Source organism: Myotis davidii, unplaced genomic scaffold (assembly GCF_000327345.1).
Source record: "Myotis davidii unplaced genomic scaffold, ASM32734v1 scaffold388, whole genome shotgun sequence".
NCBI classification, from domain to species: Eukaryota; Metazoa; Chordata; class Mammalia; order Chiroptera; family Vespertilionidae; genus Myotis; species Myotis davidii.
The window spans coordinates 57,517-69,449 of record NW_006299101.1 but is presented as its reverse complement, the minus strand read 5'-3'; the positions used below and the strand labels follow the sequence as shown (position 1 = coordinate 69,449).

The 11,933-nt window shown below is 40.6% G+C and overlaps 1 protein-coding gene across 4 annotated transcripts in view; it reads left to right on the top strand.

Moving 5' to 3' along the window:
* The window catches only part of CCNY (cyclin Y), a 122,068-nt gene that overhangs the window by 68,971 nt on the left and 41,164 nt on the right, over positions 1-11,933 (top strand). For 3 of the 4 annotated variants that reach the window (XM_006774614.2, XM_015571061.1, XM_015571062.1), the window contains exons 6-7: positions 4,156-4,213; positions 4,310-4,429. In XM_006774614.2, the coding sequence (XP_006774677.2) occupies positions 4,156-4,213; positions 4,310-4,429 (178 nt within the window). Of the gene's footprint in view, positions 1-3,079; positions 3,189-4,155; positions 4,214-4,309; positions 4,430-11,933 lie in introns of all 4 variants that reach the window. The other variant, XM_015571063.1, reaches the window with a different exon arrangement.

The following is an 11,933-nucleotide window of genomic DNA, read 5'->3' as shown; positions in this document are numbered from 1 at the left end:
CTTCCTTAAAAAAATTCAACCCAGTATATTTGAAGCTTAACTGGCTTTATTAAGTGATTCATGAATTGGGCAGCATTCCACCCAGCAGTAGATGGGAGTTTCAGGAGTTATACAAAATCGAAAGTATGTTTGTGGGGGGGTTTTGTATTGATTTTAGAGGAAGGGAGAGATAGACTTCAAAGTGAGAAAGAAACATGGGTGGGTTGCCTCCTGTCAGGGATTGAACTGGAAACCTGGGTATGTGCCCTAATCAGGACTCGAACCCACCACCTTTCGGTGTATAAGACAACTCTCAATCAACTGAGCCACAATGGCCAGGGCAAAATAGAAAGTTTTTATAGGCAGAAAGAGGGTGGGACTAAGAAGTTAAAAGAGTGGATTATTTCAGGCAAGGATACCTTTCCTTAGGGAAGGCAGATTGCCTTAGTAGTGCTGATAGGAAATTCCAAACTGATTGGCTTAAAATTCCACTCCTGAATCTGCAGTTAGATTAGTTATTAAGTGTTGGTTTGGTGACATAGCTTAGCAAAAGTGACTCCATTTTGGCCTGTCTTTGTTGTTTGTTTTAAAAACACTGATGTGACCCATTTCTGGGAACAAGCATGGGCACCTCATGGTTGGAATGGATCTCAGTGGGTGGGCACCACACTGCCTTCAGTGTGTTTTACAAAAAGGGCATGGGAGAGTTGTGATAAGTCAATCAAGTGGAAGTTAGATGACAGAGGTTCTTCTGAACAGTCTTATGGGAAAATACAAATATCTGGAGGTAAACACCTGGAAAGGTATTCTCTGTAGTTACATTTTCCTGTATTATAATTGTGATTCATGGTTCTTTATGGTGCTTGAGAATTTTGGATTTAAAAATTTATAAAATGTAGGCTACTGGACCGGACCTTTAAACCTTGACCAGAATAACATATCAATGAAAGTGTAGGTTTTGTCTTGCTGCTTATTTCTCTGGTAGTCTTTCAAACTTTTTAAACATTTAAGTCTTAGATAACAGTGTAATACCACTCATGGAACTCAGCTGTGTTTCCAAGCCAACCAGTTTTGCATTAGTATCTCTAAGTGATTTCTCAGTTCTTAGACTGTTATAGATACCAAAGTTAATTTATAGTCATAGCTGATACTAAGAGCCAACTTTATAAGTGCTTACTCTGGCCACCCCGGCAGCTCTTTACATTTAGGGTTTTATGTGGGTTTTTTGTTTTTTTTTATTGGAGAGAGAGAACCATTAATGATGAGAGAGAATCATCAATCGGCCGCTTCCTGCACATTCCCCTATTGGGGATCAAGCCTGCAACCCAGGCATGTGCCCTGACCAGGAATCAAACCACGACCTCCTGGTTCATAGGTTGATGCTCAACCACTGAGTCACACTGGTCAGGCTCATTTAGCTTTCATAATAACTTCATGAGGTGATAGTGATATTGAAAGGAATTTTAGGGACAGGCAAGGCAAGTTTAGGGAAGTGGGGTCCATGAGAGAGGAAGACATACATAACGGGTTGAGACAGCTCCAAGCTGCCAGATTGCTTATCGTACATTCACAGAGAATGGAGGAATGTTACAAGATAAGAGGAACAAGAACAGGAGAAGGGGGGAGGGCAACGAGTGAGCTTTAAAACTTTGAAACTGATACCATGCAGGAAAGTAGCCAATTAGAAAAGCACGAGGGAATATGAATTAAGGAAGGGTCCAATTAGAAAGTGGAATGAACAAAGAGCTCACAGCATTTATAAACCCAGACACAAAGAGACTGAGAGGACTTGATTTTTTCCCATTTTAGAGAGAGCATTTTTTCCCATTTGGGGACCCTTCCCCAGGGGGAGTTTGTGTACACTTCAAATAAACTTCCACATTTTTGCTTAACATCTTTTAGTCTGCGAATTTTATTCTTCAAACTTCGTAGGACAAGAACCCCACAATGAGAGTCCAAACTCACCATTTTGTGTCTCAGTGTTATCTCCATTTTACAGATAGAGAAACTGAGGTACAGCAAGGTAAAATAATTTGCCTAAGATTACACAATTGGTAAATTGGGGATGGGGAAATTGAACTCAGGCAACATACCACCGAGACTTTTACTTACTTATTTATTTATTTATTTTTTAAAATATATTTTACTGATTTTTTACAGAGGAAAGGAGAGAGATAGAGTTAGAAACATCGATCAGCCGCCTCCTGCACACCCCCCACTGGGGATGTGCCCGCAATCAAGGTACATGCCCTTGACCAGAATCAAACCTGAGACCTTTCAGTCCGCAGGCTGACGCTCCGGTCCCGGCCACCGAGACTTTTAATCATGTACTTTACTTGCCCAATGGTGATGAACTGGGCCAAAAGTAAGTGAATGGAAGTGAGAAAGTCCAACTGAAAAAGTGAGCATTTGTAAACAAGCATGATTGACATACAGATTGTACCTTCTTGGGATGAGGTAGCATTGACCAACTGCAGACTTTCTCCTTGATAAATCATACTGGCCACACCTCTGGAGCTGGTGATAGATCCATTATGGTGCTAATCAGCTGAGACACGTAACTTTTGATGGAGGTGAAAGAAAAATCTATTTCATGGAGGAGTCATTTTAGCTTAAATTCTTAATCTTCATTTATATTTTGAACCTACGTTTTCATTTTTAAAATTACTTCTGGTGAATATTCCTTGAGAGTGCTGAAGGGCCTTATCAGAAAAATTGAATAGGACTGAACAGCCCAAAGAAGAGGGGTATTGAGCCAGGCTTTGTCTCTCACATAGCACCTTGAGTAATCTTGCAGAGGCAGTTAGTGAGGTGAGGCATGGGTTAATTTCTCATAGCTGGGGTTCTTATAAAAGGAAGTGTCACCACGTGCACCAGAAGGAGCCATCTTTATGTTTTCAGACTCCACTATCAGGTCCTACCTGGCTGAACCTGTCTTTACTGGCGTTTATCTAAATCAGAGGTGGGGAACCTTTTTTCTGCCAAGCGCCATTTGGATATTTATAACATCATTCCCGGACCATACAAAATTATCAACTTAAAAATTAGCCTGCTATATTTGGTCAAACATTTAATTAATTCACCCCTAATGCCTTGGCAGGGCCAGACCAAAGGATTTCCAGGGCCGAGGCCTGAGGGCTGGAAGTTCCCCACTCTTGATCTAAATCTTTGCTACCTGTGTTCCTGCAGGCTAGTGAAAATAAGCACAGGTATGAATGCCCAAAGCTTTAAAAACAATCGATAATGCACATTGAGTTGTTCTGTTGAGATCTTTCTTTCTCTTTTATTTTTGTGTAGACAGTAAATTCATAGAGCAGAAACTGTAGTGTTTACCACCATGGTTGTGTGTTAGGGACTGGTCTGGAGTCTTCTATTCACAACCCTAATTGACATTGGAAGCACAGACTATGGGAATGATATGTTGTTACCAAAAGCAGTGGTTTCCAAATATGGTTTGTAAAGAAAAGTTTTTAGGCAAAATTCAACAGATGAAAAGCAGAGCTGTCTATGGTGAGGTATGAATAGTCCCTGCAGGACAGCTGCCTGAGACACTGTGCTTAGAGTGAAAGCCATCACTTTACATGGAGCAACCAGCCATTTTTTTTTATAGGTTTATAGGTTATTGAGTTGAGCTTTTCTATGCATCACCTCATTTTTTCAGTACAAAATTGTGAAACTCTTAATGAAATGTTAATTTTGCATGTTGTTAAACTCTTCAGATTAATCTTTAGGATACATTGAATGTTCATTTTACCTTTGGACTTCTTGTCAACCACAACATACTACTAGTTTAAGCAGATCTGTCAGCCTTTGCTCAAGAAACAAGATGTTAGTGGGGGCGGGATGGAGGGAGTCAATGGGGGAAAAAGGGATGACATTTGTAATTTCAACAACAAAGATAAATTTAAAAAAAAACCACAAGATGTTAAATTTAGATTTGGTTCACTTGAAAACTCAGAAAATAAAAATTTGAATTCACACACAAGTTAATTTATAACCTTTATTTCATGGACTGTTCAAAAATTATCTAATACTGTACCCAAGTAAAACAAATTATTATTCGCTGCCTTCTCTTTCTTGAAATAACAGTTGAATCAAAATATATTTTGTTTTATTTTGAAGGACACTCATTCTTGCAGAAAGTAAACTCCATTTTGTATTAATTTTCCCCACCAGAGACCCAGATGGAAGGATGCTCTTAGATATTTTTGATGAAAACCTTCATCCTCTTTCGGTAATCTCCTCCTCCTCGTGTTTCATGATATTGTTTAATTATTTCTCTTTTGCCCTTATTGGGTGGCCTGGCATCTGAAAATATTTTTTTCCCCAGAAATCTGAAGTGCCACCAGATTATGACAAACACAACCCAGAGCAGAAGCAGATTTACCGGTTTGTTCGGACACTGTTCAGTGCTGCTCAACTGACGGCTGAATGTGCCATTGTCACTCTGGTGAGTGCCCTCAGGAGACTGCCCATCCGGTACTTGAGTGAAGTGGTGCATAGGGACTCTTACCAGGTATCCTAAGGACACTGTAGTTTCTTCTTTGGCATGAGTGTAGGGAGCTCCTAAAAGAAGGTGTAAAGTCTATTCCACAGTCCCCTTGAAAGTCAGTTGTACAATCACATTCAAAACCAATAAATGTTGAAACCTTAAATGCAGGTAAGTAAGACAAGGCTTCCCCCTCCCTATGAATGTCCAGGTTTCCTGTTGTTGATGTCTACTAAAGTTTTAATGACAGTCATAGGATAAACACATACATCCAACATGAATACCTATATAGGAAGGAATGTATATTGCTACCTTCTCTTTTCTGTTTTGTGTAAATAATGATATTCAAAGACAACTTGGAGGTAATCTGCACTTTAAGGCTCAAACAAGAGATAAAAATCTTTACTATTACTTAGATTTTTATAGCTTTAGGGACTATTTAGGTGAAATATCATTTGGGAAATAGATTTGACAATGGAACCCATTGTCACTGACCTTTTACATTGTGAGCAAATCAGATAATGAGTTGTCCTAGAGGGGACAGAAAGGCATTCCTTGGAGCTTCTAAGAAGAGATGATTGTTAAATAGAAAGTTTACAGGCCATTTGAGGACCCTTTGTGTCTCTGTCACACTGAGAGCTCTGTGCTCTCCTGCTAATGAAACAGTAAACCTGTTCATTTATTCATTCATTAATTCATGCCTTTGTTAATTTCTACTCTCCTTGAACCTCCTCCTAATGGCTAAAACAGACATTCATTACTAGGCAATTTGGATGATTTAGGCTCTTACATCACAATTGAGAAGAAAATTTATTGCTCAGCTTTGTTATCTTAGAGGTTTTCATGTTCTTAAAAAACACAACAGGGTTGAAATTTTTATGTAGAGAAATTGCAATGAAGAGAAAAGAAGAAAATGGGGTGAAACCATGGATGAGATTAGTACTAAGATTCATACCATGAAAAAATGATTTTTTTTTAAGCTACTGCTGGTGGTATTTGGTGGGGATTTTTTACCTTTAATTCTTAAGAAAATTAGACCTTACTGACCTGATAGTGCCTCATTGCTTAGATTTATTAGCATGAAGGTAAGATTTTTCATCCCTGCAGCTTCCCCAGTTTCTGCAAAGATGTTGAGAGAATATCTGAAGTGCATTTTCGTCTTCAATCAGTTAACTCATGTCTTTGGAGTTCTATAGGACTGGTGCATACTTGTCAGTCATTTGTTAACTACTAAAGTCTTCACCCATCCTATTAGATAAACTGGTAGCTTAGCAGATTAGCGGGTCTTGTTGGTTACAACCTAAGGATGAGCAGTTGTGGGATTCTACATGGTGGGTACAGCACTGCAGACCAACTCTCTGGTGGCTGCTGCTTGTGATAACCTGAATGGTGAGGGGAGGTTTTTTCCCCCTGGTGTCGTGTCTCACCACACTGAAGAATAAGCTCCAGGAACCAGAAAATTTAAGCAAAAGTGTGGAAAATTTATTACAAGCAGTCAGACTCCCCTCACCGGGAGGAAGGCCCCATAATGGGCTGCCTCTGAAGCCTTGTACTGTAGGGGTATATATTTGCTACAAGCCTGCTCTATATCTACCTGTGTGGCCACTTGATTGGTTCCCTCATTGTTCTTGCCCAGCAGTGGACCTGAACTTTCTCTTTTCTTTTTTCCTGTGCGTCAGTACACCTTGTTGCTGCAGGCCCTCCCTTGGCTTCCTATGCCTCCCGCTCTGTGTCTAAAAACATTCTATTATTTCAGCATGGTTGGTTTCTGTGATTAGGCTTGCTCAAACTGCCATATCTATCCCTGCCTTTGTTTCCTATTGAACCCCTGCCCTGTCTGCCTGTGTTTCAAGTTAATTGCTCTCACTTGCATTGGCTGAGAGTCAGCCTGCATGCCTGTAGGCAGAGAGATGCATGCTCTGAACCAGACCCTGTGTGATAATGCTTTCCTTTTCTTGTGCCCGCTAGACTTAGAAACAGCAGAACATTTCCTATATAGAGTTGACAGAGATGCAGTAATCTCTGCTTTTCTCCTGTATTCTCTTGACATCTTGGCATGCTGCCCAGGAGGAAATGGTGGGGGAAAGGGTGGGAAGGACAGCAGTTAACCTTGGCCCTGTTTCCCACAAAGAAACAAGATTGGAACCTGCCTGTGGTAAGAGAGCTTCCAAGACCTTCAAACACCCAGCACCTACTAAACCCAAAGCAAATATTTCACAGCTTAATTACTTCATTTTAAAAGAGTAATAATAGCCGAAACTGGTTTGGCTCAGTGGATAGAGTGTTGGCCTGGGGACTGAAAGGTCCCAGGTTCGATTCCGGTCAAGGGCATGTACCTTGGTTGGGGCACATCCCCAGTGGGAGACGTGCAGGAGGCAGCTGATCGATGTTTCTAACTCTATATCTCCCTTCCTCTCTGTAAAAATTAATAAAATATGTTTTTTAAAAATAAATAAGTAAAAGAGTAACAATAACTTAATTTCACTAAATACATTCATTTAGCCTTATAGGATATGCTGAAAGCTTTCCTATTGATACTGACGTGAGGAAATTAAAAATGAGGGTGAGGTCATAGAATTGCACCTTGCTGAGTTATAATGGCACTTTGTGAGAAGCCAGAGTTGGGTGAAAGGCCATAGAATCCAATTGCCCTTCTGCCCCTTTCTCTCAGGAGTTACTTTAGCTGGTTTATCCTTAAAGCCATGTAGTAGTTGGGACTAAAATATAGTTCACTGCCTGCCTAAACTAATCCAGGGATTTTAATTACTATGAGGATAAGAAACCTACACAAAGAGGCCAAAGCTGGAGGTTTATTGGAAAGTCCTGGGTCCCATAGATCTCTTGTCCTCTAGAATGGAAGTACCTCAGGCTATAAAATGAGATCAACAGGTTCTCCTCTCCTTCCCTGCTCTTCAGGGTCTGCCTCATCATGCCTCTATTCCTTCCTGCAGGTCTTTGGCATTAATTTTCAGTTTGACTTCTGGTTGTTTGAACTAGGAAAGTGTTGCTGGAAGAAATAGGATTCTTCCATGGTATCATGGGAAATGCATTTTAAGGAAACATGCTTTTAGGAGGGTTTGAGGTGCAGTGACAAGATTTACTGGAGGGGCACACAAGACATAGATACCCCTGAAGAGGATGCCACACTGCCTCATCCATGACCAGGTGTCTCAGCTCCAAATTGCGGCAGATGTCCATCCTCTGGAGCCGCAGGCCCACACTTGTCCCCACTGAGCCCGGGAGGAGGGTTGTGGTCCAGAGATGCTGTGCCATTACCCTAGAGTTGGCATCCAAAGCTTTAGTAGTCTAGCTTAGTCTCATTCCTCTCTGGTTCACTTTCCATGCTGTGCTTTGACCTGCCACTCTGGTTGCTACACCCAGGCCTTTGAGGCTGAATGGAGAGAGAGCGCCCCCTATGTCTTTGTTAAGCTTTGATTATTTTTCTTTGGACTGGGGAGAGAGCAGGATTTCTTTCAAACTATCCAATCTCTTTCCTGGATTTTCTGGGGTTTTGTTTCCTTACCCTACCTATTCTTTTTCTCAGATTTTCCCAGGCTAGACTCCTCCCTTTATGGTCACTATTTTGGCTCCTACTGCCAATGCCTCATAGTTTTGCCTCCTCATCTGGCTTGTGCTGCGCATGTCTCAGCTGTGGGACAGCCTATTGTTCCTTGGATAGATTGGAAAGTCAGTCTTTCCTGTACACTCAGATGCCTGGAGTGACTGTGAAGCTACTTCTTCCTAGTTAATCTGCCTTAATGTCTGACTTAATATGCTATCTTCCTTTGTTAATAACTAACTAGCTGCCCATACTAACAGAAGTAACCATCCTAACCTTGACTCTGCATCACTTTTTCATTTAAGTCCCAACACTGGCTAATTTTGTCTCTTATATTTAGTTCAGATTTTGGAGAGGGAATTAATTTTGATTTGATCCATCAGTGATTGGCTTAGTTCCTTTGGAGTCAGATGTTCATCCTTAACATAATCAATTGTGACTCAGAGGTGACAGGGGAAAGGCCCAGGGCTTTTTCCTGAGCCATTATTTTTCTTACTCTGTAAACTCCTCTGGCTTAAAACCTCCAGTGGTTCCCCATCTTGCTCAAAGGAAGCCACAAAGAAAGCCCTGACATGTGCCATGGGGGCCCAGCAGGATCAGGCCTCATTTTCATCTCAACTCAGCTGTCACCACTATTCCTTCTGGTCATTCTGTTCCAGCCACTATGGCACCCAGACAGATAGCTACCTCACGACTTTGGCACTTGACACCTGCCTGGAATCCTCTTTCCCAGATATGCATATGGTACCTCCTTGCCTTCCTTCAAGTCTTTGCTCAGAGAGCATATCAGTAGGGCCATGGTATATTGAATTGTAACTTCCCTTTTCCTTCCTCCCTCCTCATTTCCTTCCTATCATTTCTTGCTTTGTTTTTCTCCACAGCACTTACCACCAATTAATTCTTTAGATTTTACTCATTATTTCGTCTTTAACCTCTATGATTAATGATTTTCTATCTTTTTGTCTTTTTTGTTTTGGTTTACTGCAATATGACCAGCATCTAGAAAACATCCTGATACATAATAAATGTTCAGTAAATATCTATTAAATATGCAAAGTAAGCATGGTAATGACTACCTACTGGCTGAAGTAAATAAAGATGTTGTTGATGTGCCCCACACTTTTTCTGAAACATAGGGAACATTCCGTAGCTATTTGGTAGAGTCTTCCTCTTCCCCAGTAGTGGTTTAAACTCATATTCTGCTGTTTCACTGCTTAAGTTAGTAAGATGAGCTTTCTGAAGGGAGGGTGGCAAGGTCTTTAGCTGTGGGGACATTATCAGACAGGCCCCTTACTGAGTGTGCTGACAAGGTTGGTTCTATCTGCACAGCTGTGGTGATGGTGATGGGAGTGAGAGAGGAAGTTAGTAATGGATGGAGTTAGGCATAAACAAGAGGGGAATCGAAGAAATGGAGGTGGCAAAGTGAGAACTAACAAGACAAGAGGAAAGATATATTACCTTTTTATTAATTATTTTTTATTATATTTATAGCTTTATTAAAATACAGTTCACATACCATATAATGCACCCATTTAACATGAACACTATAGTAGTTTTTAATATATGGTACAACCATCCACAACCTAATTTCAGAATATTTTTGTCACCTTGTAAAGATACCCCTAATCCTTTACCAGTTACTCTTTATTCCCAATCCCCACCCCAGAACTGGGTAGCTGCTACTAGGTGTACCAGTTAATAATGGCAGATTTTTTAATCAAAGAAAACATGATAATTTCAAGAGAAACATCAGAAGTACTTTCTTCAAAGTAATGTCCATTGCTAGGTACACATTTCCCCCATCTTCCAGGTGATTTGTGGATACCGTCCCAATAGAACTTTTCTTGTGAGGCAAACCATTCACAGACCCAATTTTCCACTTCTTCATACGTTTTGAAGTGCTGCTGCTCAGAAAGTGCGTGTGCCATAAATCGGAACAAGTGGTAATCTGAAGAAGCAAGGTCTGGTGAATACGGCGAGTGGGTTAATACTTCCCAGGCAAGATCTTTTAATGTGTCTTTAACTGGTTTTGAAGTGTGTGATGGTGCATTATCATGAAGCAAAATTACTTTGTCGTGTCTTCTAGCACATTCTGGTCATTTCACGATCAAAGCGTGGTTCAAATTGATTATTTGTTGTCAGTAGCGATCAGTATTAACGGTTTCACCTGGTTTTAGCTCATAATACACACCTTCCTGGTCCCACCAAATGCAGAGCATTGTCTTCTTTCCGAAGCGATTTGGCCTTGCAGTCGATGTTGACGGTCGACCTGGATCAACCCATGATTTTGTGCATTTTGGATTCTCAAAATAAATCCACTTTTCATCGCCAGTCACAATTCGATGCAAAAAAGACTTTCTTTTGTGCCATTGAAGCAACATTTTACTGATGACTTTTCGGTTTGCCAATTGTCTTTCGTTCAGTTGATGTGGCACCCATTTTCCTTCCTTTAAAATCTTTCCCATTGCTTGTAAAAAAAAGCATAAAAATATCTGTGATATTAACACCTTCAGCAAATTTGACATATGAAGTTTTGAAGCTTGCTGTCAATACAACAAAATAGCATACGTATCAAATTGCATATATATCAACATGTGTAACTCCATCTATTGAGAAAAATCCGCATTATTAACTGGTACACCTAATAATTTAGTTCTTATCTCTGTAGATTTGCCTGCTCTAGACAATTCATATAAATGGATTCATATAATATGTGATCCTTTGTGATTGGCTTCTTTTCATTTACCAAATGTCTTCAAAGTTCATCCACATTTTTACATGTGTAATACTTCATTCATTTTTATTTCTAAATAATACTCTATTGTATAGGTATACTCATTTTGTTTATTGGTTGATGAATACTCGAGTTGTTTCTGCTTTTTAGCCATTACAGATCATGCTTTTGTGAACATTTGTGCACACATTTTTGAGTGTGCGTATCTCTTGGTATACACCTAGAGATGGAATTGTTAGGTCAGATGGTAAATCTAGTTTAACTTTTTGAGCAACAGCCTGACTGTTTTCTAATGTGACTGCACCAGTTTATATTCCCACTAGAGGCCTGGTGCAGGAATTCATGCACGGGTAGGGTCCAGCTGACCTGCCCTGATGGCTGCCCATTGGGCAGGGCCGGCCATGGGGTCTAATGTTGGAAGCTATAGCTTTCCCCAGCTAGACCTAAGTATACTTTAGGATGGCCAAAAGAAAACACACAACAGAATTGTTTTGCATTTCACGTGCCATGAGATGAAGTTGTTTATGTGTTGTTTCCAAACATGTATCAAGATGATGATGGCCCTTTAATGATTTTTGCGTTCTTCCTGGGGCTCTGCCCTCAGTTTCCAAATATGATCTTCATGTTTGTTTAAAAGTTTTTCTGTTTTAGAATGTGCCTACCCTTTGCTGTTGCTCCTGGCAGCCTGCAGGTCCTCTTTGCTGCCCCTTTTAAAGAGAGAATGAAAGCTCACCTAATCTACAAGGCACCGCAATTTCACAAAATCCCCCCCCAGCCTCTCTACGTTCCTCAGCAAAGTGCTGCCATCTGTTAGTGCATAGATCATCTTTTTGGCTAACTTGAAAGGTCTCCTGGGTCAGTGGGTCATGGAGGGAGAATTCTATACCTTGGCTGTAGTATTAACAGAGTCCTTTGGAGACTGGTTAAGGACAGAAGGGACTGATACTTATTTTCTTGTGCTTTCACTAAACATACATGCACCAAGGAGCCAGGCAGTGATTTAGGGGTGTTGGGGGCCCATCGGGGGTCGAGCCAGTGGGGGAGGGGCCTGATTGGGGCCCAGATTAGGCTGGTTGACTGCCACAATGTGTCATAGCCACCAGTCATTCTGGTCATTCCACCTTAATGGTTGCTGAGTATATATATATATATATATCTACATATATAGATAG